This window comes from Chelonia mydas, chromosome 3, assembly GCF_015237465.2.
Source record: "Chelonia mydas isolate rCheMyd1 chromosome 3, rCheMyd1.pri.v2, whole genome shotgun sequence".
Taxonomy (NCBI): Eukaryota; Metazoa; Chordata; order Testudines; family Cheloniidae; genus Chelonia; species Chelonia mydas.
In genome coordinates this window covers 162,621,408-162,649,138 of record NC_057851.1, presented here as the reverse complement: position 1 = coordinate 162,649,138, position 27,731 = coordinate 162,621,408, and the positions used below count along the sequence as shown (strand labels likewise).

The 27,731-nt window shown below is 45.3% G+C and overlaps 1 protein-coding gene across 1 annotated transcript; it reads left to right on the top strand.

Annotated features, from left to right (window-relative positions):
* Window positions 1-1,726: 1,726 nt before the first annotated feature.
* On the top strand, window positions 1,727-27,530 carry LOC114019083 (corepressor interacting with RBPJ 1). Its single transcript, XM_037893552.2, has 7 exons — window positions 1,727-1,869; window positions 7,855-7,926; window positions 8,226-8,375; window positions 23,832-23,884; window positions 24,937-25,020; window positions 25,283-25,375; window positions 26,834-27,530. The coding sequence occupies exons 2-7, from the start codon at window positions 7,857-7,859 to the stop codon at window positions 26,882-26,884; spliced, it is 501 nt and encodes a 166-aa protein (XP_037749480.2). The 5' UTR covers window positions 1,727-1,869; window positions 7,855-7,856; the 3' UTR covers window positions 26,885-27,530.
* Window positions 27,531-27,731: the final 201 nt, after the last annotated feature.

Sequence of the window (27,731 nt, the reverse complement as noted above, 5' to 3'; positions counted from 1 at the left end):
GGTTTTCCTGTGGTTTTGAGTTCATAACACGCTTTTGTGCAGAACAAGAACCCTCATAACTTTGAGTCATTTATCCAGTTTGGGCCTTCGAAGAGATTGTGAATGGGTAATCACCCAGATAATGGTTTTCTGCACAAGGCGAAAATTCAAAAGGTGAGTGGGGAGTCCTTTGCATTCCCCTCATCCCAAATATTTCTAGGGAAATCCACTTCACATGTATTATCCGAAGGATTTGTTTTAAGTTCCTAATACAACAAAATATTGCATTAGTCAGATTTCCTAGAGAAATTACATATAATTCCACAATAATATTAGCAATTGCATTTTTAATACAATGGGCAACTTTTAAAATACGTACAGAATTAAATTAAACCTTATTGAATTAAGGTTTGTCTAGGTTATTGTGTTGTATGTCAGAGGAAGTTTGGGGCTACATCTGCCGTTCTAAACAGCTCCCACTCCCCTTACTGTGGCTCTAAATATGGGGCATTCAGTGATGCCAGCTGCTTGGACAGACCAGGAAGAAACTGCCAGCTGCTTTAAAAAAAAAACCAAACCTCTGAAGTAAAGTGGGGATTGAAATAGCCCTTGGATCTTGCCTTTTATCTTTAGAGGTCTCAATGCCATATACATAGCCAGGTAAGCTGCAGGCACGTAGACTGCAATGTTAGCACTGAAAACTAGCTTTGTGCTCCTATTGGGATTTTTTTAGTCATAGTGGCAAACAGTGCATACTCTCAGGTATGTTGTTTGATTACCCTGTGTAAATTCATCAGGAGAAATTCAGACCTGCTGTGAGCAGCCATAGTGACAAACTGTTGTGTAAGATAATTGAGTGGAAAGTGGATTAAAAATGGATATGTGGAAAAGAAACAAGGTACACTGTCCAATTTGGCACTCAGTGCGCTTTTGCCAAGCAATGTAATTTATATGCAGAGGAGAGAGTGCAGCCGGAAAAGCAACTACCGTATGCATACAACAAAGGGGGGAGCCTGCTTTACCTTACAGCTAGGCTCCCAGAGCGGAGATTTTTACTGGTGTCAGTAAACGTCACTTTCACGCCACGGATACACCCATTGCCACTCCGGATCAGCCACGCGCGCAGCCCAAAGCAGCAGCGGGAAGTCAGGGCGCTCGAAGGCTGGGGACTGTGTAGGCAGCCCGGTGCTGCTGGTAACGTGTCAGTGGTTGCAAAGCTTAATCTCAGGGCCTGGAGTCACCCCCTAACAACCGCCGTCTGCGCCCGCCGCTGTCAGCCTGTACATCGGTAACAACGGGGGGGAGGCTTACAAACAAACGTGGAGCCTCTCCCACAGCAGCCCCGCGGCGGGCGCTGGCGGAAGCGCTGCCACGGCTCATGCCCAGCCGCGCAAGGGGCTGCCGCAGACGGTGTAGGACAAACCCGCCGGGAGGGGGGAGGGGAGAATCTCCCAGGCCCTCCGCGAATCACGCGCCAGGACGGTTTCCCCGCGGGCCGGGCCGTTGCGAGGGCAGCCGGCGCACACCCGCCACAGCGGGCTGGGCACAAGTAGGACGTGAACCTACAAGCTCATTTGCATACGGCCCCCACTGATTTACCCTCATTCGCTTCTCACAGAGAGCCCCCGCGGCACGTGGCAGCCGTGACCCCGCCCCCTGCGTTGGCCGCACGCACCAGGCGCGAGGTAAACGGGGAGGAGGAGGAGGAAGAAGGTCCTTACATAGGCTGTCCCATTGAGAGACACCCCGCTGCTCTGATCTCAGGCCCCGCCTACCCGGATCTCCCGGATGTAGACCCTATTCCCTTCCGGTCGGGGTCAGTCTTGTGCTTCCGGGTAACGGGGACGCTGGAAGCTAAGGTGGGGAGGCCGAGGTGGGACGTGGGCCGTGGTAAGTGCTGGGAGCGGCGCAGCGCTGGCGCCCGGGAAGCCGCTTCCCCGCCTCCCCCCCCCCCCCCTCCGCTGTCTGCCCCCTCTTCTCCCGGCCCCTCCCGCGCGGCGTTACACCGCCCGCCCCGCCGCGTAGCCGCGGGCCCTCTCGGCATCCGCTGCGGCCGGTGGCTTCTTACGGGAGCTTCCTGGTGGCCGCCCGCAGGAAGAGGGAGCGGAGCGCTGAGCTGCGCCCGGGCCGCGGCCCTGGCAGGAGCCCCCCCCCGCAGTACATCGCGGCCGGTCGCGCGGGGCGGTTTCACTTGCCCGCCCCGCTCTGGCGGGATCCTCTGTAGTCGCCCCGAGGTGCTCACAACGTCTGACTCCGACCCCGCGACATCACACGGTTGGCTTAAAACCCGTGAGATGTCGAGAGCCCCCCAGGGGTGCGGGAGCAATCTGTACAGTGGGGCTGGCAGTGAGCCATTGGCCCAAACCGTAAACCCTGCCGGTGATGGAAACCACCCCAGTCAGGAGGTGCTGTAGCAACCCTACTTCCAGCCCCTATGGATAACGTCGGGCAGGGGTTTCTCTGCTGCCTTCTGCTCTCCGCAGCTTTACAGGGCGTTTGGGGCCATATTTTTCTCTACTGCCCTGAGCACCAGAAACTTGTTTTTTTTTTATAGACGCTGAGATTCTCCTGTAATAACCTGACTGGGGTTTTAAGTAAAACACCAAATATTGCTAGAGTTGGCCACATGGTGGTTCTGCATATCACTGACTTGCTCACTAATTGAGAGATGGTTGATACAGCTTCCTCAAGCGCTGGTCACTGAGGGACAATCTTTGCCCTAACAAAAAGGGATTGAAAGAGAGAACCTGTCTATCCCTCCCCAAAGCTAGACTTGCTGTTTCCACCTGCTCTCAGTCATTACTCTTATAAGATGAGGCTCACAGTTGTGGAGCACACAGTATGATGCTGTATGTAACAGCATGTGTTGGGTTAGGCACATTTTTAACTTTCAGAGTTTAACATCTCCGAAAGCCATGCACATGTGCATCTGCAGTTGCAAATGAGCCTGCACTGTGTGTTAGGTTGCCTAGCAAAGAAGAGTATTTTGACTTGATTTTAGTTTTCTGATGTTTTCAGGATTGCACTTAGAATATCAGGGTTGGAAGGGACCTCAGGAGGTCATCTAGTCCAACCTCCTGCTCAAAGCAGGACCAATCCCCAGTTTTTGCCCCAGATCCCAAATGGCCCCCTCAAGGATTGAACTCACAACCCTGGGTTCAGCAAGCCAATGCTCAAACCACTGAGCTATCCCTCTTCCCTATATATTAGGCCACTATATTAAGTCTTTTGAATAAAATTTATAACAAATGCTGAACATCATAATCTTCTTAGTGCCCTGGCACTAAATTTTATGATTTAAAAACTTAGGAAAATGAAAGATTTTTATTATTACAGTAGGTTAATTTTTGGGCCAGTCAACCCTGAAATGTTTAATTTAGCCCGATTGTGCCTACATTTTTAAGGTGCGTAAGATTGCTCAGGCTGTGAGATCCTTTTGGCATAAGATCACCTGATGCAGAGATTACTATTAATCCAGTATTCATTTGTTGTCACAGGCTTATATCATGATCATAGCAATTTTTCTCCTTTTGAGAATTTTTAAAATTTTAATTTGCATGAACTTTTAGTTTAACTATTCCTATAAAGTTGCATTTCAGTGATGCTATCAAGATCTTGCACTGACTATTTCCTCATCCGTTTGAGGCCTCTGGGAATTTAAATGGATTAAATAAATTTCCGAGTCTATCTCCTGTTAGCACCGTCTCAAGAGTTTACCTATAGTATTAATATTGATGTCCTTTTGAAAAGTAGATAAGTATTATCCTCATTTACATTTGCAGATACTATGGGCTTGTCTACACAGGGTTTTAGTCCACAATAACTTTACTTAGTGTGCATTCAAGTGACTTGTGTCCATACAACATAATTCTTCAAAGTATGCTAATTGGCCAGGAAATACATGTTCTATAATTCACTTTGAAAGTATATTAAGTTCACTGTGTATTGAATTAGTGCGGACTAATATATGTGTGTGTGCTCTTCCCATTTCCACTAGCTTGGCAGTCTGCAAACTGCTATCCCACATTGCTTTGCATGTTGCCAGGACCGGTTTGTCTCTTTACCTGTGTGCCCTCCACTGCTCTGAGGTCATGTTGACTGGATGTCAGATAGCATGGATGTTTTGCTCTAATCGCTTACCATCTTAACGGCCGAACATTAAGTACTAATGACTTGCACTAAAACAGCTATGAATGGAATCATAGAAGTGTAGGACTGGAAGGGACCTCAATAGGTCATCTAGTGCAGTCCCCTGTGTGACGGGTTACCGCCCCTCTGAGGTGCTACTTGATGTACTAGGGTACCACTGAGCCCACCTGTTCCACTAGCCTGGGCTCCCTTACGCTGTCCTGCTGAGCCAGGCCCTCAAGCCTCCTCCAGCATACACACAGGTAGGGACAAACCCAGCTGCAGAAAGACACAGAGTCTGAAATCAGCACTGCATGGGAAGGCTTCAGCTAAGGAATTGCCCATCGCTCAAGTGCACACCCCTTCTGGAGTGTAAACCCAAAATTATATTGTCTTGCACGGAGGACTATACAGCGTAAGCTCATGAAATTCACCCCCTCCCTCAATGTGGAGGAAGATATGCACAGCACCCTCCCTTACCTCCTCCAGTTATGAATTCCACAAACTGGTTTTAGAGAAAACAAAACAAGTTTATTAACTACAAAAGATAGATTTTACATGATTATAAGGGATAGAAAACAGCTCAAAGCAGATTACTGAGCAAATAAAACAAACACGCAAACTAAAGAAACTGGTTACAACTAGTTTCGAGTAGCAGCCGCGTTAGTCTGTATTCGCAAAAAGAAAAGAGTACTTGTGGCACCTTAAAGACTAACCAATTTATTTGAGCATAAGCTTTCGTGAGCTACAGAAGTGAGCTGTAGCTCACGAAAGCTTATGCTCAAATAAATTGGTTAGTCTCTAAGGTGCCACAAGTACTCCTTTTCTTTCTGGTTACAACTAGCAATTTCTCACATTAAATGTTTTATGGCATTTCTTTCGCAGGCCAGACACCTTTTTCAGCCTGGGCTCATCTTTTCTCCCCTGCCTTTTTGTCCTTGTTTCTTAGATGTTTTCAGCAGTCATCCTGGGCAGGGATTAAGTGAAGAATGAACACTGATTAAGTCACTCCCCTGTCTTAAATAGGTTTTACATATGGCAGGAACCCTTTTTTTGCCAGTGAGGTTCCCATCGCCCTCAGTGGAAAAATACTGGTATTCTATGATGGAGTCCAGTACCAGGTGACATGACCCTACAGTGTCAAAGCAGCCATGAGTCAAAGGCCATTTGTAACATTCCAGGAAGCTTCTCAGGAAGGTGGGAGATTAGTATCTTCAAAGTCCTATTGTTCTCCCTAATAGCCCATCCAGACTGATTGCGTTCTGTCTGGAGGGAGTTCCCCAGGTGTAAGCCCACTTGTAATTGTTACAAAGTCAATATTCCTAACTTCAGATATAGAAATGATACATGCATACAAATAGGATAATCTTCAGTAAATCATAACCTTTCCAATGATATCTCACAAGACCCATCTTGCATAAAATACATCTTAGGTATGCTATAATCATCTAACAATATTTCTATGAAGAATATGGGGCATAGGGTCATACCCTGCACTCAAGGCAGGACTAAGGAATAACTAGACCACCTGTCAGGAATGTTCTTAAAAACCTCCAATAACAGATTCCGCAACCTCCCTAGGCAATTTGTTACAGTGCTTAACTACCCTGAGAGTTAGGAAGTTTTTCCTAATGTCCAGCCTAAACCTCCATTGCTCCAATTTCTGCTCATTGCTTCTTGTCCTATCCTCAGAGGTTAAGGAGAACAATTTTTCTCCCTCCTTCTTGTAGCAATCTTTTATGTACTTGGAAACCGTTATATCCCACCTCAGTCTTCTGTTCTCCAGACTAAATGAACACAGTTTTTTCAATCTTTCCTCACTGGTCATATTTTCTTGCCCTTTAATAATTTTTGTTCTCCTCTGGACTTTCTCTGATTTGTCCACATCTTTCCTGAAATGTGGCACCCAGAACTGGATGCAGTACTCCAGGTGAAGCCTTATCAGCTTGGAATAGAGTGGAAGAACTATTTCTCATGTCTTGCTTACAACACTCCTGCTGAGACATCCCATAATGATGATCACTTTTTTTGCAACAGTGTTACATTATTGGCTCATATTTATATTGTGATCCACTATAATCCCCAGATCCCTTTCCGCAGTACTCCTTCCTAGGCAGGCATTTCCCGTTCTGTGTGTAATTGATTGTTCCTTCCTAAGTGGAATACTTTGCATTTGTCCATATTGAATTTCATCCTATTTACTTCAGACCATTTCTCCAGTTTGTTCAGATCATTTTGAATTTTAATTCTATTCTCCAAAGCACTTGTAACCACTTTCAGCTTGGTGTCGTTTGCAAACTTTATAAGTGTACTCTCTATGCCATTATCTAAATCAGTAAACTGTGGTTCGCAAGTAGCTCTATGTGTCTCCTGCGGCTCTTTGCAGCACATGACATTAAAACACTCTGATTTAATTATTAACCAATCAGGATGCTTTTACTATGTTATTAACCAATTGTAGTTGATAAAATAAGTATACTTGGTCAGTCATTTTGCTGTGAGAGTACAGTAAATGAAACAATGAATTCACACTACTGTGGCTCTTCTGGGTAATATTGATCATTCATTTGCTCCTTAACTACCGAACGCTGAGTATCACTGATTTAGATCATTCGTGAAGATATTGAATAGAACTGGACCCAGGACCAATCCCTGTGGGACTCCTCTCAGTATGCCCTTCCAGCTAGACTGTGAACCACTAATAACTACTCTATGGGAACAGTTTTCCACCTTATAGTAGCACCATCTAGGCTTTATTTCTTTAGTTTGTTTATGGGAATTAAGGAAGAGTAAAACTTATGAAAATGAACCACTTCATGTTCTTAGGGATTAATTTCAAATTTAAAGTTCTCTTAATGTAAACTGATTTAAAATCAGAATGCACTAGAAACCGGAAAACCATGACTTCTGTGCAATTTTCTGTATGTCGGATGAGAATTTTAGAGTACAGATTCTGTCTATTAGAATCATAGAATTTAAAAATGGAAAAGACCTATTCAATCATCTAGGTCATCTTCCTGCTAATGTAAGATTGCACTGTAGGGAACATTTACTTACGTTATGCATGGATGTTAAAGGTAACATGGCACAGACAGAGAGGGAGGAGGGGGAGGGTGGGGGTGTGTGTGTGTGTGTTTTCTCTGGTATCTTAGCCAAAATTCCCCCTCTCCATGCCACTGTTGAGCAATATGATGTGTACTGTCTGCTGAGTTCTCCACACCAAAGGTGGCTGCATTTCAGTGGCTTTGTGTTGTATTTAGCCTCTGAAGCCCTTTGTGGTGAGCCTTCTGAATAGAAGGTAGTATATAGCATGTTTTTTTTAATTATGTACAAACTTAGATGTCTGCAAAATTTGTTTTAAAATCTGCTTTGAACAATGATGTGCATGTAGTTGCACAGAATTTTTCATTTAATCAAGGTACAACAGTCTTAAATTAACTTACACACACACACACAATTTATATATATGAATATAAAAGTGGTGAGTATGAATGCAATTTTTGAGTGTGGATGGATGGATGTATGTATGTATGTACATACTTGGGATTTTTTTGTGCAATTCCTGGCATAGCAAGATTAGACCCTACACCCATGTTCATCCTGGTGTAGTTTGATATTTATCTTTCTTCCCCCATCTAAATAATAGGAATTGATCATGGAAACGTTCCCTGATCTCCACTACCATTGTACATGTATGTTTCAAAGAAAGCCTTTTTGTGGATATTCATATATGTTTCTTTTCACTAGATATGGATAACAGACGTGATGAGAAATGTGGAACACCATGCGCTACATCACAAGAAGAGATGAAAGTCAGAGGTGGGAGTCATGAAATCAAACTCTAGTCTAGGACAATAGCTGCTGCAGAAAGACTCTTGTTTGTATACTATGCTTTGCATGAGTAAAAATGTTTGATTGCATTGCTTGGCATTGTCATTAGCTACATTATGTTGGAAATGACAGAAGGCAAGGACAATGGTTTTATTTTTTTAATGGATTCACCAAATCTTGTCTTAAATTTTAATTTCTATAAAAATTATGTCGTCTGAGCTTAAGTTATTAGCTTTTGTGTTGTCACTATTTGAAACCTAATGAACCAGGCCTTGTATTCTCCTAAGGGAAAGACAAGAGAAAGCGAAAACGCAGCAGAAGCAGATCATCATCCATTTCATCAACATCATCTGCTAGCACTACTACTACATCCTCCTCATGCTCTTCATCAAGGTCTTCCTCCTCTTCAAGCAGCAGAAGCAGTTCAAGTGGCAGAGGTAAGTTGCCATTACTGCACTTGAGTGTGTATTTACTCGTTCGAACGGTGCTGCTACACACATTTGAAACTTGCTTTAAATGTAGCTTAATTACCAGGAAATAACTGTACAAGTTAGTGCACAACCTTTGCTGTCTTTTTCTTCAGACTGTTTCCATGTAACCACTTCCTGTAGCTACTCCAGACTCTCTCTGCACACTGCATGTGCTGTCATGTAAAATAACAAATCAACATTAGAAATAAAAAAAATTATTTTCACTCAAAGCAACAAGTAAGATCTCAAATAACATCGCGTACGTTTAAAATGTTTTAAAACAAAACAATTGAATTTTTTTTCTATTTTGCCTGCCTGTCCAGACCAAAGTTAGTTTTTTTGGTTTTATCTGAATTTTGGTCTCAATCCTGCAAATACTTAAAGGTGTGAAGTTTACTCATAGGACTAGTTCCGCTGAGGTCTATGGTACTGCACTCATGATTAAAGTTGTGGCTCAAAAGCTTGTCTATCTCACCAAGAAAAGTTTGTCCAATAAAATATATTACCTCACCCCCCCCTTTGTCTTTATGATTAAAATTAAGCAGATATGTAAATGTTATTTGACTGGGTGTCCCTATGGGTGCTCCAGTTTAGGTGTCTGTGTGCCTGTGTGCTTTCAATTAGAGATCTTTTGGTGGTAGTGTCTGTGGGGTCCACATCTGCACCATGTACATCCCTATGCTCCAATCCGAGACCATATAGAGGAGGGTGGACCCGCCACTGTTCCAGTTCCTTCTCAGCAACCTGCAACTAGAGATGCAGCATTGCGGTATCCATTAGCTTCAAAGTTTTAGCTAGCTGACTTATTTTAGTCTTATCTCTTTTATTTTTTTTATTAATTTCCCAAACATGCTGTGTGCTTTTGGGGGTCCCCCCTCACCCCCTCCACACCTGACCTTGACCTCTCCTTGTCTTTCACCTTCTCTGTTGCGGGGTATGCCCAAAATCTCAGGCAGCAAACCCTGTCAGACCCGTAATAGGTCTTTTTGCCTTAGCGATGGACATTCCAGCTGTCTCAGAGTCTCGTGTTCCATCTAAGTGCAAGGTCTGCACTGGTTTTAGGAGAAGATCTAGGAAGCTGAGGGACAACAGGCTCAATCTTCTCCTCATGAAACATTCCTTGAGACCTACTACCATTTCAGGCCCCCTTGTATATTGGCCTCAGACAACCTGAGTGCCCTGGCAACTTTCACAGCTCTGACTCCAACAAGCGGAGACCTGGGAAAAGCTTCAGAGGGCCTAAGAAGAGGGAGAAGTCATCCCCGAAGCAGGTAGCAAGTATACCTTGCGTCTGGTATGAGTACTGCTGTGGTTCCTACGGCCTCAAAGATCATCTGCAGCATGGTACTTTCTGAGAAATTTCTCAGCAAACAGCCTCACTAGACACTGACATGGGTACCTGTCTCGGAGTCCTCCAGAGACTCCTTGAAGAAACTGTCTTTGACCGTGACCCACTTCTACAGGTAATGGGCGAAAGGGCCATATGGATCGTCCAGCCGTACCATCCCTGATAACATCAGCTTCATCCTAACCAGCCACTTGGAGCCCTACTTTGTTGGTATCAACTAGGTTCCTTTTGCAAGAGGATCTTTGAGTGTCAGAAGAACCTGAGTCGCGTCTACTGAGATGTATGAAGAGAGATCTTCTGAAAGTACTGATGTATAGCTCCCCTGTCCCAGAGTATCACCACATATCTAGGCCTTGTCTACATTACACAGTTTTGTCCTCAAAAGGCAGCTTTCATCTGCAAAACAATGGTGTACGCACAGCAAAGCTCCTCCCGTTGATTTAACTCTCCTGATACGCTGATGACATAAACCACCTCAGCAAGAGGCATAGAGCTTTTTGTGATGAAGTTAGAGCGATGCAGTGCCAGTGTGGACACTGCGCTTGCTTATGTTGCCCTAATTGGTCTCCAGGAGGTGTCCCACAATACACATCATGACAGCTCTGGTCAGCAGTTTAAACTTTGCCGACCTGCCTGCATGCAGGCATGCGCCCCTCTCCCTTTAAAGCCCAGGAATTTTTGAAATTCCTGTTCCTGTTTACTCGGCGTGGACAGCTCACAAAGTAAATGCACAGCTAACCATGCCGACTTTCTGCAGTAAATGCACTCATGCCTGGAGTACACTGGAGTTGTTGGGTTTGTGGGGCGAGGAGGCTGCGCAGTCCCAGCTCCGCTCCAGCTGTAGGAACTTGATACCTACGGGCAGATTGCTCGTGGCATGCAGAAGAAGGGGCACAAAAGGGACATGCAGCAGTGCTGTGATAAGATCAAGGAGCCGAGGCAGGTGTACCAGAAAGCAAGGGAGACCAACTGTAGCTCTGGTGCGGCGCTGAAGACATGCCACTTCTACCAGGAGCTGCACGCCATCCTCAGTGGCAACCCTACCTCCACCACCAAGAGTCCCTTGGATGCTTCGGGGGGGACTGGAGGCAGCGACCAGTGGAGTCAACCCTGGGGACAAAGTGGTGGACAAGGAAGTGGAGTTGGAGGAGGATGTGGGACATGCAACAGGGTCATCCGATGGCCTGGCGAGCCGAGCCAGGACCTCTTTTTGACTCCGGAGGAGTCTAGCCAGTCCGAGCACTCAGACTGTGGCATGCCTGATGCAGGAAAAGGGATCTCTGGTAAGTACTAATTTTGCTTTGATACTGCATGGTGACAGGAGGTTGAGCTCTGCTTTATTTTGTTACATGATAAAAGTGGGATAAGGGATAGAAATTAACAATACTAGGTACTCTTTGCACCTGCTTCTCATTACCCTGTGCAGCTATGCAGTGGGGGCCCTGTGGAAAAGTTTGTTAATGCACGCCAGGATGTCCTGGAAATCCTCCATAGTGATTTCTAGGAGACTTTCCTGGAGGTACTCTGCAATCCTCTGCCGAAGATTCCTTGGCAGAACTGCTTTGTTTCTTCCCCCGCTGTAGGAAACTTTGCCACGCCAATCAGCAGTTACTTCTCCAGGAACCAAAGCAAGCCACAGGCGAGCAGCATACGGACCCGGTCAGAAGCTGCATGCATGCAGGAGATGCACCCTTGCATCCTTGGTTACCCTCAGGAATGAGATATCAGCTTTGATCACCCCCCACTTGTGAAAAACAGTGCCAGTATTCAGAGTAGTGTTCCTAGGCGCTTGTAGTGATCCCCTTCGGAAACCACCGAGACCCTTTGTCCCATCTTGCCCCTTCCCTCTCCCTCCCTCCCTCCTAGGCCAAACTCACCATGTTTTGGGCTCTCGCTGTGCTGTGTGCTTGCTAAGGGAAAGTGAGAAAGAGATGTATGTAACTGTTATGATTCAAGGCTGTGAGTGCATTCATAATACTACCTCTGTTTGTTGTTTCTGTTGTTTCTGCAGATGTGCCCTTATGGGCCACCTCCTACGCACCAGCGGAGCACCTCCATCAGATAAGGAGGCGAACCAGGAGGAGTAAGGAAGACATATTTAGAGAACTGCTGCAATCAACTGATGCTGCAGACAGTGAGAGCAGAGCATGGAGAGAGACGATCAATGAAAAACTCAGAATGGATAGCCAGGAGAGGAGACGGGGGCAGGAGCGGATGATAAAACTGATGGAGGACCAAACAGAGATGCTGAGGTCCCTGATTGCACTGCAGGCAGAGCACATCCGTGCTCAACTTCCCCTGTAGCCTGTACAGAACTGCATTCCATGCCATCCCCAAACTCCCCACACACATTCCTCGCATGTTCCCAGCCTGTCGCAGTACCCCTTGCCCTTGACCCCTAGGGATATGTTTCATAATGACAACTGGACTTACACACAGCTGTGAGAGCCTCATTTGAGACAGTACTCCTTAGGGTCATGTCCCTTGTAGGAAATGGAAATCTGTGTATTGCTGTTTAATAAAAATGTAGACTTAGCAATAAAAGGAATCTTTTTGTGTCCTGCACACAGTAGTTGCTGCTGAAATTCTTATACGGTGGCAATTGTCATATTTGCTGCCAAAGCATTAATTGTAGTCTGCAATCATTACAAGGGTCCTTCAAGGCAGCAAGTAAACAATGCCTGGCTGAATGCATTAAAGAAAGACACATTACTGGGGCTCATTGTCAAAATGCTGCTTCAAAGCCTCCCCCATTCAAGCAGCCCCCTGTTGAGCCACTCTAATAGTTCTGGAATCTAGCTGCTCAAAATGAGCCACCAGGCAATGTACCTAAACGCTCCACCCTGGGGTAACTTTCCCCCTTAGCTTTGCAAATGTTATGCAGAGCACAGCAGGCTGCTATGACCATGAGAAAGATCTCAATGAAGAAAACAAACCTGCCAAAAAGGCAGCTCGAGCGACTCTTTAGTCTGCCAAAGGCACATTCAGTGGTCATTCTGCACCTGCTGAACCTGTTGTTGAAACGCTCCTTGCTGCTGTCAAGGTTTCCCGTGTAAGGCTTCATGAGCCACAGGCGTAAGGGGTAGGCTGGGTCTCCCAGGATCACTATGGGCACTATCCACATCCCTTATTGGAATCTTCTGGTCTGGAAAGAAAGTCCCTGCTTGCAGCTTTCAATACAGGCCGGTGTTCCTGAAGATGCATTTGTCATGCGCCTTCCCTGACCACCTCGTGTTGATATCAGTGATACTACCCCTGTGATCGACCAGCGCGTTCAGTGCCATAGAGAAGTAGCCCTTTCTGTTGGTGCACTGTTACAAGATGGCCTGGAGCCAAAATTGGGATATGTGTGCCATTTGTCACCCTGCTGCAGTTAGGGAATCCCATTGCTGCAAAGCCATCTGCTATTTCCCAAACGTTGCCCAGAGTCTCAGTACTTAGTAGTAAACACAGTTAATGACCCTGCACACTTGCATAACCATAACCCCCACAGTGGACTTCCCAACTCCAAACTGATACGTGACTGACTGGTAGCAGTCTGGATTTGCCAGCTTCCCAACAGGGATTGTCACTTGATTTTCGACTGTGAGGGTAGCTCTCATTCTGGTGTCCTCGCATTGCAGGGCAGGGGCGAGCGCTGCACACAGGTCCAGGAAAGTGGCTTTGCATACCCACGAATTCTGAAGCCACTGCTTATCATCCCCTACCTGCATAACCATGTGATCCCACCCCTCAGTGCTTGTTTCCCAAGCCCAATGGTGATGGTCCACTGTGTACAGCAGCTCCCTGAATGTCAACGTCAATCCGGAATTGTTTTTTTCCATGGCACACAGCAGGGCACGATTCACTTTCTGTTTTGCAGCTTGTGAAATACTGCAGGATCTGCTGCGATGTGTTCATAATGCTCATTGCAAGACTGGAGTGCAGTGTAGGATCCATGGTTTCAGAGAGAGATGGTGGGCACAAAGTTTGCAGGCGATGTTCAAAAATGGTGCATAACGTAGTCAGAAGCCCATGGAATGATGGGATGGCGAAAACTGCATCATGGGACAGTGAGCTGACCCCCATGATGGACTGTGATCCATTCCCAGAACTAGTGGCAGAAGATGGCAAGTTGCACAGTGGGATGGCTACCCATGGTGCACTGCTCTCTCTGTCGATCCAAAGCACCAACTGTGGACGCAGAAAAGGACGTAGGGGTTACAGTGGACGAGAAGCTGGATATGAGTCAACAGTGTGCCCTTGTTGCCAAGAAGGCTAATGGCATTTTGGGCTGTATAAGTAGGAGCATTGCCAGTAGATCGAGGGACATGATCATTCCCCCCTATTTGGCATTGGTAAGGCCTCATCTGGAGTACTGTGTCTAGTTTTGGGCCCCACACTACAAGAAGGATGTCGAAAAATTGGAAAGAGTCCAGCGGAGGGCAGCAAAAATGATTAGGGGGCTGGAGCACATGACTTACGAGGAGAGGCTGAGGGAACTGGGATTGTTTAGTCTTCAGAAAAGAAGAATGAGGGGGGATTTGATAGCTGCTTTCAACTATCTGAAAGGGGGTTCCAAAGAGGATGGATCTAGACTGGTCTCAATGGTAGCAGATGACAGAACAAGGAGTAATGGTCTTAAGTTGCAGTGGGGGAGGTATAGGTTGGATATTAGGAAAAACTTTTTCACTAGGAGGGTGGTGAAACACTGGAACGGGTTACTTAGGGAGGTGGTGGCATCTCCTTCCTTAGAGGTTTTTAAGGCCCGGCTTGACAGCACCCTGGCTGGGATGATTTAGTTGGGGATTGGTCCTGCTTTGAGCAGGGGGTTGGACTAGATGACCTCCTGAGATCCCTTCCAACCCTGAGATTCTATGATTCTATGACATGCTCCGCTTACAAGGAGCATTGTGTGAACATGCACAAGCGATGTAATTACAGTGGTTTATGATCATTGATGTAACTTAAGTCAATTTAATTTGGTAGTATAGATGTAGCCTTAGAAGAATACACAACACTAACCCACAATCCCCTAGGGCTTTGTGTCCAACCCCTTCCATCCAAAAACTTCCCACTCAGTTGCCAGGAACTGTAAGCAACCTCCTCATTGAAATGCAGCTGCTCAGCATTTAACCCTTCATTTCCACACAGACAGCTCACCTGAAAACACAGTAAACCTTCACATGTATTAGCTATGGCCAACACTTAAGAAGCCCAGCATCAAGTGCGCTGTTAGCTGGCCAGAGGAACACAGCTAGAGTCTGGTTAACCTCCAGAGCAAAGTGAGCAAGACATCTGACTTCAGCAAAAGCACAAGAAATGATCATGTCTGCAAAGGTATAGCCGAGTGGCTGGCAGCATTGAGGATTGAATGAACAGATGAGCAATGGAGAGAACAAATCAAGTGGCTGAAGACAGTACTTCAAAGTCAAAAGCCTGCTCTACTCTACAAAGTTAGGTAGATGTAAGTTGCCTTGCATAGACCTAGTTGTGCTAAAATTTGCCACCAACATAAGCTCTCCATTACGCTGACATAATATAACCATCTCCCTGAGCCCTTTTCAGCCATGGTCAATATACTGAGATCGTCACAGCATGAGTGTAGACATTGCATTACCTATGTCTGCCTTAATAGTCCTCCAGCAGCTGTCCCACAATGTCCATACTGACCGCTCTGGTCACAGTTGTTAACTCCACTGCCCAAGGGTTACGTAGACCAGAAGATGCCCATCTTTAAAACCCCATGAATGTTTGAAATACCTTTTCCTGATTGTGCCTCTTGATGAGCACACCTCTAGCAACTGTCCATGGAGGGGTTGTGTGTAACTGCCCAGCTGATTGTGCCATCTACGCACTCCAGATGCGATCCGTCCCAGAGATACTGGATCTTCTCGGCCTGTGGAGAAGCTGTGCAAGTACAGCTACAGACCAGCCGTAGAAATTTTGACATCTATGAGCAGATTGCCCAGGAGATGCAGGACAAGGAGTATGACAGGGATCAGCAGCGGTGCTGCGTGAAAGCAAAGGAACTGCGTCAGGCATATCAGAAGGCCAGGGAGGCCAACAATCGATCTGGTGCCAAGTCAGAGACCTGCAGCTTTTACGAAGAGCAACAGGCTATAGCTTGTGGAGACCTCATCCCCACCCCGCACACCACCATGGATTCCCCGGAGGAGCCCGAGTCACAGGCCCCTGCCATGAACACTGAGGAGGAGGGTAGGGGATGTGACCAGGGGTTCAAGCTATGTTGCGAACCAGGCCCTGTTTGAGAATCCGCTGCAGTCCAGTCAGTCAAGCACAGGTGAGCCTGATGCAGGGGAAGGAACCTCGGGTGTGTACATTCATTTCCCATTACAGTGGCACTCCCAATTTAGCAGGAGGCAGCCATTGACTTTTTATTAATTTACTCAGACTAGAAGAGGTAGAGGTACAATAGTGAGAGGCAGAATTATCTGCTTTTCATTCCCCTCTTTTGGCAGAGGATGGGGGACGCAGAGCATTTTGTTTATGTACACAAGGGTGTCCCTTGAATCCTCCTGAGAGATCTTGATGAAACTTTTGTAGCAGTACTCTGCAATCTGCTGACAAAGGTTTCTAGGGATGGCAGCCTTCTTTCTTCCCCATGGTTGGGCACTTTCCTATGCCAGTCAACGGTAACTTTGGCAGGTACCATTGCAGTATGCAGGCTAGCAGCATACAGGCAAGGGCAGCTTCAGGATGCCAGCAGCAGCTGTACTCTCTGGCTTTGTCACCCTCAGCTAAAATCACCACTGCTCGTGGAAAATGGTGCCAGTCTTCAGAGCCATTGTCCTATACTCCCATATAGCTTCATGCAACCAAGCAACTCCCTCCTCGTTTCCCTTACCCCTACTGGGCCATACTCCCCATGGCTGGTGCTCTGAGTGGTGCCATGCACAAGCGCTCCAAAGCAGAAGTGTCAATAAGTGTTTAAAACTTTAGGGGAGCAAGGGGAAGGGAGTTCTGAATTTTAACTTGTGCTTTCTGTTATGACTATACTGACATATAAACCCTGTATTTTGTCTGCTGCTACTGCTGTTGTGGCCTTGAAGGGTTCCCTACACACCCGCAAAATGCCTGAGCCAAATGATGAGAAAGAAGAGGACTCAAGATGACATATTCAGTAAGACCCTGCAAGCCCGTGCTGCATCGGACCATGAAGAGAGGGCTTGGAGGATGAATATCACAGATTTTATGGAGAGGGAAAGAGCTGACAGGCGAAAGGCCCAAGAGGCCCATCGGAAAATGAAGAGGGAGACACATCAAGACATAATGGGGCTTCTCCAGCAGCAAACACAGATGCTGTAGGCTCTTGTGGACCTCCACATTCAAGCATCCCAGGCTTGCCTGCCTTTGCAGTCCATGGAGAACTGCAGCATAGCGCCTCCCTACACGCTCCCTCAGGATTCCACGTGGCATTGGAGCCACATCCCTATCCCACCACTCCATACTGCGGGAACAGAAAGGACAATCACAGCTTCTCATTGAGATCCAGTCTGATGACTGAAGAGATGCTGGCATCATTTAATCTACCAAAACCATATGTAACTGTCATTCTGCACCTGCTGAGCCGGTAGTTGAATCTTTCTTTGGTGGTATCAGGGTGGCTGGTGTACAGCTTCATGAGCCAGGGAAGTAAGGGATTGGCTAGGTTATCCAGGGTGACCACTGGCATTTCAACATCACCAATCATCATCCACTGGTCAGGAAAGAAGGTCCCTGCTTGTAGTTTTCTGAACAATCCTGTTTTTTTAATGATGCAAGGGTCGTGTGTCTTCCCTGACCAGCCAACACCACCAGTGAAGCATCCCTGGTGATCCCCCAGCACTTTCATAACTATAGAAAAATAGCCCTTTCAGTTGATGTAGTCTGTGCCAAGGTGGTCTGGGTGCCAAAATAGGGATATGTGTGCTGTCTATCTCTCCACCATAGTTCGGGAACCCTGTTGCTGCAAATCCAGCCACTATATCCTGCATGTTGTGAAGAGTCACATCTGCATATCAAGAGATGATTAATGGCTCTGCACACTTGCATGACAGTGACCCCCACAGTGAATTTTCCAACTCCAAAATGACTTTCCACTGACCAGTAGCAATCTGGTGTTGAAGGTTTCCACAGTCCAATCCCCACTCACTTTTCCACTGATCGTGCATCTCTCATTTTGATGTACCTGCACTGAAGGCTGGGGCAAGCTCAGCATGCAGATCCAGGAATGTGGCCTTGTGTATCTGAATGTTCTGCGACCACTGCTCGTTATCCTAAGCCTTCATTATGATGCAGTCCCACCCGTCTGTGCTTGTTTCTCAGGCTCAGAAGCAGCAGTCCACTGTTTGCAGCAGCTGCATGAATGCTACCAACAATCTTGAATGGGTTCTCACTATGTGCCCACAGATAATCTACCTTCCAGGAAATCATCACATTCCAAGTGGCTCTCCAAATACCAGAGGATTGTGCATCTTGTGCTTGTAATGCTTATGACAATAGTGCAGAGCTGTGCAGGCTCCATGCATCTGTCAGAGATGGTGGATAGCGATACGTCCTGTGCGGGTTTGTGGGATTCTCAAAATAGGTGTGACAATTATGGGACGGAGATGGCATTATGGGATGGAGAAAACTGCATGATAGGAACTTGATGCTGCAGTCCCAGTCATGCCGCTGTGTCACGTGTTTCTGCCTCCCCATGCATTGCCAAAACGTCTCAAAAGACAGTGCACTGAAAGGTGTCGAGTTGCACACTGGGATACCTACTCATGGTGCACTGTCCTCTACATCGAAACAAGCACTCCCAGTGAGTTTGTACACTGCCAACTGAACACTGACTGCAGTGGCTTTATGCTGATGTAACTTGGGGCAGCAAAAGTCTGTAATGTAGACGTGGATAAAGATTTTAATGGCACCTATGGGAACTCCCTGTCTTCCTGCCTCTTTTACAAGGAATTCGACTGGCTACTGGGACCCTGTGACAGGATGTACCTACCCTGCACCAGCCCTGCAAGGGTTAACTGTGCTTTGCAGGCTGAGGAAGCCCTGCCCCTCTGACTCTGCTGGGCATGCTCAGCCTGGAGGCAGAGTATAAAAAGAAACAGCCCAACTCAGTCTGGGCAGGCTGCTCAAAGGGGAAGGGTGTGCAGACTGCAGGCTCTCTCCAGGGAGCTGCTACAGGTTCTGACTATAAGCCACGGCACGCAGAGTTCCAGACGGACTCCAGGCTGCCTGACGAGCCCAGAGAAGAGACTGTGCCAGCAAGAGCTACTCCACCTGAGGACCCCAGAGACCCAGGGGAAACGTGGAGCATCGCCGAGGGAGAAATGATAGGAAGCGGTCTAGGGGACTTAGACTCTTCTCCAGTGAGTGAACTAGGGAACCAGTTAGCGTGTTTCGGGAGGATTCCCACTGACTCGGCGGTGAGCACCCCCACCCCCACCAGGGTCTTAGGCTGGGACTCAGAGGACCAGCGAGGGGCTGAGTCCCCCTACCCTGGGTGCCACACACCCCTGAATGGTACCCCACTTCCCCAGCGGACCAATAGGCCACATAATCCCTATTGTGAGGTGGGCCTCTCTATTGACTCTGGCCATTGGGCCAAGCTGCTGTGGTGGAAGGGCCGCTTTATTGACACTGGCCACTAGGCCATAAATATCACATTTGATAGGGTGACAAACGAGGGACCTAACTGGCTGCTCTACAGTTTTTTTCCCTTCTTCTCACCATACATGACCCAGCACCCGTGACGGGCTGTACCTACCCCACAACAGACCTTTAACGAGCACTGAACCCACAGTGGTGCATGACAATCTGCTGAGCAGGGATGGCACCCTTATAACTTCCCAGCCACAGGTGCCACCTGAAGTGACCCTGGTGCTGGGGCCAGTAACCAAAGAGGCTATGCCACCGGAGCAACTAGAGCACAGCTGGGTCTGTACTTGGAACAGCTGTTTGGAGATGACCTTGGGAAGCAGCACCCTACAGACCCTGCATCAGAGCAAGCTCCAGAGCCTACTGGGTTTCTGCTGCCATGTTTGCTGCTGTTAATGTATGGATGGGAGGGATATCCAGCTTATGGCCCTAGGAAGTTATTAATATAAGCCAGGGGTTTAGTATGCCTCTGTTCAGTGCGGAACCCACCCATTCCCCTAACACCCTCCACCCTACTTTCCTCCAGTACCATGTGGGATTCAAAATGAACCCCACAAAATGAGGAAGAAAAGTTAAGCAGCTATCATGAAACATAGACTAGTTACTTGCTGATTGTTACAAGTATAGGTTGAGGCTCCACAAATAATAGTCTCATGTACCCTTCTTGTGTAATACAACACAGCTTATAAATAGGCCACACCTGTACTGGCCTGGACTGCCTGTAAAGTCCCAAAAAACCCTGGCTGTTCAAACGAAACCAGAGTGTGTATTTAGTTCACAGCTGCCTTCAATATGAATCCAAATTACAGCAGAGTATGGCGGTCTCTCTGTGTTAGGAGTCCCCTTCGCTGGCGATCAGCCAGGTCTGTTCATGGACACGATGCTTGTAAGGAGGCTGTATTACATCTCCGTGCTAAATCAGCATCTTGTTGATCTTTACCAGGAATTTTCACTCGTTGCTGGCTTGTGACAAATGTGAACTTCTCACAGAGTAGGAACTCTAGATGGTTACGTTCCAGGGTGGGGCGTGCTTATTAGGGTTACCTCTGTAACTCACGAGCCCCCTCTGTAACAGTTCCTGGGGGTACCCAAGGTTGTGAGGCACCTCATTACCACCTGGCCTTAGCACGAGGAAGCCTTGTCTATGCCTGGTGGGGATCAGTTCCCTAACACCACCAGTCTCTGGCAACACAAGCACTGCCTTCTCTGTAGACTCTCTGTAGACAGGTTACTGATAAGCACACTCCAAACCCAAGCCCTCCGAACAGCCGCCTACAGGGTCAGGCTCCTGTTCCATTAGACCCCCCCAAAGGACAATACACCACAGCTTACCAGTTACACTGTAGAACCCAGCTCCACTTAACACACAGCACATAGATTTGTTTACAGAGAAAGCTAGTATTGGTTTATTTAACAAAGAACCGATTCAAATGATTAGAAGCAGAAATATTGGAAACAAAGTGTTCCATATAAAATAAAACTATAATGGGCATACTAGAGCCCAAATTTAACTAATAAGACATTGTCATGTTATAAGAGCAAAATCTCAGTCAAGGCAATGAACACTAGCATGTGGAACAGACACATGTAACCTATGTATTCATCCACTCCTGTCCAGTTGTGACCTGCACATATAAAATGCACCAGAAAGGCCAAGGACAACAGAGGGACAGAAGATACCCAGAAATAGCTGTCCGTGTCATTTGGCAGCATGCATCTTCCACTGGTTTGTCACTGAGTTTGATTATTGTGTTGTACTTTTTGATTGCTGCTAGTCAGCCTTTCTGGTTTTTACTTTGGTACATAACAACTACATGTTTAAAATAAAGTGTTGAATTTGCACACAAGACTACAGTAGCAAGTTTTATTATATGTAGTGTTAAAGGTGGCACAAACTTTAATAAATGTCATCACATACCCATTCTCAATAAACCAAGCAGAGACCTGCCTAGGCCGCTTCTGGGCCATATGGCAGCTTGTAGGTTCATAACACTTCACGCCAGGCTGCTCTCCTGATGCCACCAACCCTGGCCCAGAACCATCTACACTCCAACAAGCACAACCAGTCCAAACAGATGTCTATCCCTCTGAGAGTTCTCAGCTCTCTCAGTTGGTGGAAGGATCCCCACAAGTTTGGAATGGGAGTCCCATTTTTGTGTTCACCACCCACAAAGACCATCACAACAGACTCCTCCCTAGTAAGCTGGGGAGCTCATCTCCAGAACCTCATGGAACAAGGCAGATGGACTCCTCAAGAGTCTTCTCTTCCCATCAATGAGAGAAGTTTGGTAGGCATGCATCCACCCACTTTCTACCCAAGATCAAGGGTCACTTGGTCAGAGTCATCATCAACAGCAGAGTGATCACGTGCTATACGAACCTCTAAGGAAGAGCAAGATCCCAGTCTTTGTGCACAGAGGCAATACAAACTTTGGAACTGGTGCATAACCCACCAAATTGACATACCATTAGCATATCTGCCAGGTCTGCACAACACCATAGCAAACACACTGACCAGACATTTTTGCTAGGACCACAAATGGGAACTGGGTGATCCTATCCAATGAAAGATTTTTCTCACCTGGGTATTCCCAGGGATAGACCTCTTTCCAACACTGTTCAACACAGCATACCAGCAGTTCTGCTCCAGGGGAGGATGCAAATGCAACTCTTTAGGAGATGCCTCCCTCATCTCACCCATTGGCCTGGAACTCTGTTCTGTGCCTGTCCCCTAATACCATTGTGCCTTAAGTTCTCGAACAAAGTAAAGCAAGAGAAAGCAGTAATCATCCCCTGAGCACCAACCTGGTATGAGGCAGGTATGTTTCCTGGACCCGATTCGCCTGTCTCTGTGGCTACCTCTTTGCTTGCCTCTGACCGCAGACCTATTGACCCAAGGACTGGGCACAATACTCACCCCGTCTCTCCACACTACATTTCAAGGCCTGGCTCCTCAATGGCCCTTGGGTATAGTAGAGTGTAGTAGTAGAGTACAGAATGTGCTGTTTGAATAGTAGAAAACCCTCCACAAGAAAGACTTACTTGCAAAAGTGGAAGCAGTTCTATTCCTGGTTCACCCAGCAGGTATTTTCACCCTCTGAGTCACACCTCACTCACTGAGTTTAAAAACCCTGGGTTTGTTACTGAGCTCCATCAAAGTCCACCTGGCTACTACTACAGCTTTTCACTTACCTATTTAGGGGTGTTCAGTATCCATGCACCCTGTGACCTCAACATTCAACTTTAACCAACCTTTTTCCTCACGACAGAGACCCTGCTCCACCTTGGGACCTTAATCTAGTTCTCAACGCGTTGAGGAAACCACCCTTCAAGCTCATAGCGAGTTGTTCTGTCATATGTAAAAAGGGGAAAGTACCACCCTCTCAATTCACAGAGATGCTAAGCTATTAATGTTTGCAAAGCACAAAAGATACTGTAGTGATTCGTGTCATAGAAAAGCCCAGGAGGAAATTAATTCTGTCTTCAGAGCAGGATTTGAATAGCGTGGGGTAAATAAGGCCTCGGGCCACACATTGAACAAGGATAAAACAAAATAGTGCATCACTGCCCATTACTTGAGCACTGTCCATCCTGTGCACTGAATGAGTCCGGGGTCCTGTGGAAAAATAATGTGATTATATAATTAAAGACTGTATTGATGCACAGGGGGATCCAAAATACTGGCATTTCTTAACTTTTGAGTGCTTTACGCTGCAACGTTAACATTCTTTTAATATAGCCTTTTTATGTAATAGTCTGACGAAGTTAGAGAGCTAATTGCTTAATTTTAGTCATTATAATCTATTCTCTGGACTATGAGTTTGGCAACCCCTTATTCAGAGTCAAAAAAATGTCACAACTCTTCTACATATAGTAGAAAAATAAAAATAAAAATGTATCAGTGATAACAATAAGACCATATAATTTGTGTGTGTTTTGAGCGGTTGACAGAATACTTGACTTTGAAGGGGAAGGGAGGGGCGAGTGTGGAAGTGAGATTGTCTTTGCTTTAGATTGTAATAAAATTTTCCAGGGCTTATGACCCCTGTAATTGCATTTTGTAACTCCACTTGGAGTCACATACCCATCAGTTGAGAAACACTGATCTAGATAGTATGTTGGATAGGTTCATAATTTGTGACAGTAGCTGCAGAAACAGATAGCCTTTGTTTGAAATAATATAAATATATTGATACAAGTAGTCACTGGGGGTGAATTACAGATTTATAATGTTGATATTCTACCACGAGGTGGCAGCAAACTGAGTTAGTGTTTGTGTCATTTTGTGTCAAGGTTCATATATTTTAGCTCGACTTAAGTATTCTTTTCTTACTCACACTTGCAACACTGTCCCTCTCCTGCAGTACTCATTTCAATGTTTTATCTAAAATAACCCATATTTTTAAAATAGTAAATTACAGACTTTTTTTTTCTTCCAGATTCTCCCAAGTCTAAATCAAAGAAAAGGAAAAAAGAAAAACGCAACAAAAAGGTAAATATTTGCTGGCAGAAATAAATAGCAATCCAGGCAAAAAAATTTAGATGCTACTGTATTCTGGTGTGATTAAAACTCACCTGGGAATCAAAATAAGGAACATAATTGTTCATTTGAAAGGAAACATTTCCATGATGATATTAAATGAATTGAAATTAAAATGTACAAATTGACTGTTTCAGAGGGGAAATTAAATGGAGCTTCTAGTAGTGTCTGGAATGGGTGCAGGTAGAATTTAAGGCACTCTGAGAGGAATTGGGGACCCTGGTATGAGTTATATTACTGAGCTGCTGCCTCTGTCTATACAATCACTGCACTACCGGTATGAAACTTCTTGTTAAACACCTTGGGGACCTTGTGTGACGGGTGCTATATAAAACAGCAGCCAATTCTCCTGTGGTAGCTTTGCGGCAATAAAAATGCCATAATGGGCTTATGAGTGAAGACAGTTGCCTCTGATCTACATTTCTGCAACCAACTCCATCATTTGGCCGCACAAAAAGGAATGAATTCACCATTGTGTTTGGAAATGTATTAGCTTCAGTTCCACCGAATGTTTGTGGACATCAGAAACATATTATAACTTTTTGAAAGTAATGTGGAACAGACTACAGATTTTCCTAAATTCTGTATAAGCTAAATAAGATTGTGATATCCATCAAGAAAATATAAGCAGTTTAGATATAATAATGTAATCTGCATTTTGTTACTGTCTTATACTTTTTATTTCTATCACTTTCTGCTCAGGGATTTCAGATATTTAGTGAGGCAGGGAGGACCAGACTCCCCAGAAACGGGGTCAGGGAACCCACCACCACTTCTGTTTCCTGGGATCCTGGGGGTCACTAGGCCTTAACAAACATCAACCTCTTTGCTGCCCCCCAATTAATACATCTCCCAGAGTTGGTCCAGGCGTGGGGAGCTATGGCAAAAGTGACTTCCAGGACAGTAGAAGGAAATTTGTGAGTTCATACATATTTGGGTTGGGTTTTTTTCTCTTGTGTTTCTGTGAGAAGTATGAGCTTTGCATATGTGTCTTGTACCTGTAGAAGAGGAAAAAAGAGAACAAGCTGAAGAAAAAGAAAGAAAAGAAAAAAAAGAGAGAGAAATCAGGACCGGTCCAGCTTTCCAAGGTACATATGCTGGTGTCGGTTTCATAGTGCTCTGTTACACTCCCATTCCTCCCCATGCACAAGTGTTTATGAAATAAAAGACCAACCAGGAAATGGAACACAGTTGGCCAAAGCATCCCTAGCTTCTGCTCTCCAGGACACGGAAGTTAGCATCTGTTCCCTGCTTGATGATAAAATGTGCTTATTAATATAATGTTATTTTGAAAAATGTGAGCATATTTTTATTCCTTGAAATGTATCACAGTGCATGATCTCGTTTTAGTACCTTAAAGACAAAAAGAAGACTGAAAACTACAGTATGATAACAGGAAAAAAAATTAAGATGAAAATAAAGAAGAGTAAAAAGGATAAAGAGGTAATGGCTGAAAATGGTCTGTATGTCCCAAAAGAGGGAGTACAGTATCTTTTTATATTTTCCCAGATCACTTGCATTGTGTAGATGAGTTGATCATACTTTTAAGAGTTTTAATTGAGTGCAGTTTTTTATGTAGTTATGGGGCCACCAGAGAGAGGCTAGATTTTAGTCCCTTGGGCATAAAATAGTTTTAAGATGTGTGCGTGGACTATTCTGACATTCGGGCCATGTAAAGGGTGCCTGTCTAGGTTAAGTAAGGAGCCCTGAGTTCTCTACCATTTTCTTGTAACCAGTTCATGGTTTTCTCCATTGGTGTGATTTATAGTTGGTTTTACTTTTAACTCTTCTATGAAAGAGGGAGTACTCCCACCTTCCCAGTGTCCTGTGTTTCTACATTTGGCTATGTTCCTTGCCCCCATTTTCTTGACGTGTGTGAAGCTAGCCATGGCCGCGCAGGTGTCAAATGGGAGAAAAGGGGGTGGTCCTCCACACATATTTTCCCCACAGCTCCAGAGCTTCTGGATGATTCTGTTAAGATGGTCAGCTGTGAAATAGTTAAATTTTGACAGTTAAACGGAGGCTTGAGTGTCACGACCCAAATTATATTTTCACATTTCTCAGCAGTTCCCCTTGTTTGTCTGCAGTCTGTGAGACACCAATCAGCAGGCATTCAGTTTGGCTAGCCAGTGCTGTTGAATTTGATTGACTAACTGTTCAGTAATAACTTCTCACTTTATAGTGGATATATTACACTGACCATTTTGAGGTAAGATTTAGTCAAAAATATGTTGGTTGGCTATTGCTGCCCTCAAGCCATGCTGAATCTTGCTTTATTTTGCCACTTTTATCCGAAGAATCAAACTGCCTGATGTCTAGATGATGGTGCTTCATAGTTCCTTATCTGATTATTTATAGTGGCTCTAATACCTACGGTTGATGAGGTCGGTACATTTGTGCCACTTGTTCAAACAATTTAGTATTTGCAATAAAAGTTGTGTTCATAAATATTACATTCTAAACTGTGACTCTTTATAACATAGATGTTGCTACTTTCAGAAAAATAGAGTGAAACCCGCATAAGGGACCACCCTTAGAAGGCATCCTGAGGCTGCATATCTGGCCTGATTCTCCACTGCCTTGCACACAGCATAGCCATATATATCTGTGCAACACAGGGGATCATGATATCCAGCCATCTGGATTTGGTAGCAGTTGACATGCACTTTACACAGGTGTAAATTACTACACAGAATGCAAAGCAGTGGAGTATCAGGCCCATTGAGTACTATTCTGTTCCTGTGAGAAAACTACTTCTTTTCACTGATTTTCTGTCTCCCTTGAGGGGTCCTTTAAGTTTCTGTGTAATAGAAATGTACACTTCCAAGCTGACTTCTTAACAAATTCAATTGTTTACTGAACAAATGCGTGATTTATAAGAACTGCTTTTCTAATCCACAGAGAGACCGAAACCGTGCTGAACTCCTTGATTTCCTAAACTCTGCCTTGTAATGGAAAGAGTGCCGAGCAAGGACTTGTAAATCTCCCAAGCCAACCGGTCATCATGCCTAGCAAAACACAAAGGAAACTCAGGGAAAAGGGCACCATTTGTGACAAGACCAGGCTCTTATGCTGTGAAGACAATCAGTGTCCTTTATAATTGGCAAAATGAAGAGTTACTGCTAACTTGTTTATTAATATCCATGTCCTCCTTTTGAGATCCTAAAGTAATATCCAAGTTGCAATGTTGTATGAGTGCTTAAAATCTGTTGCTGATGATGATCTGAAGTGAAATGATATTATTGTACTCCAGCGTATCAAATACATCCCAGAGCTGCATGCAGAGCACACTCTTAATTTCAAATGTCTGTAATGTTTGCAATAGCTGAAACAAAGCAGAGTACTTGTAGGTCATCTGCTTGAAAAATTAGGTGTTCCTGTATATATCTTCCTTAGTAGTGATTTTATTTGTTTTAAAGACGACGATGACTCTTTGTGAATAGTACATCTACAGAAATGAATATCTTTTTTAACAGTCATTCTTCAATATGTTGCTTTCTCAAAAAGTTTGAGACTCGAGCCTTCTCACAGGTGTTTATTACCATTTGTCAAAGCTTGGTAACAAATTTATAATTAAAATATTCTAGAGTAATAAAAACGTTAGCTGAATATTTTTATTCAAAACTAGAAGCAGAAAGGACTCCTCCTTGGGCACAGATCAGTTATGTTTTGAACACTAGTGCATATTCTTGCTATGTATAGATTGCTACACATTCTGACTGCTAATCACTCTTACAGGTTCCCATGCGTCAGGGAGAGAGGCTCCAGTGTACATTGCAACAGTACTAAGAGCAATTGA

Excerpts from the sequence above, each read along its gene's own strand:
- LOC114019083 (XM_037893552.2), top strand. The coding sequence starts at position 7,857 with ATGGATAACAGACGTGATGAGAAATGTGGAACACCATGCGCTACATCA. Across the intron at positions 7,927-8,225 it reads AGAAGAGATGAAAGTCAGAG|GGAAAGACAAGAGAAAGCGA; the intron begins GTGGGAGTCATG and ends TATTCTCCTAAG. Across the intron at positions 25,376-26,833 it reads AGAGTAAAAAGGATAAAGAG|AGAGACCGAAACCGTGCTGA; the intron begins GTAATGGCTGAA and ends TCTAATCCACAG.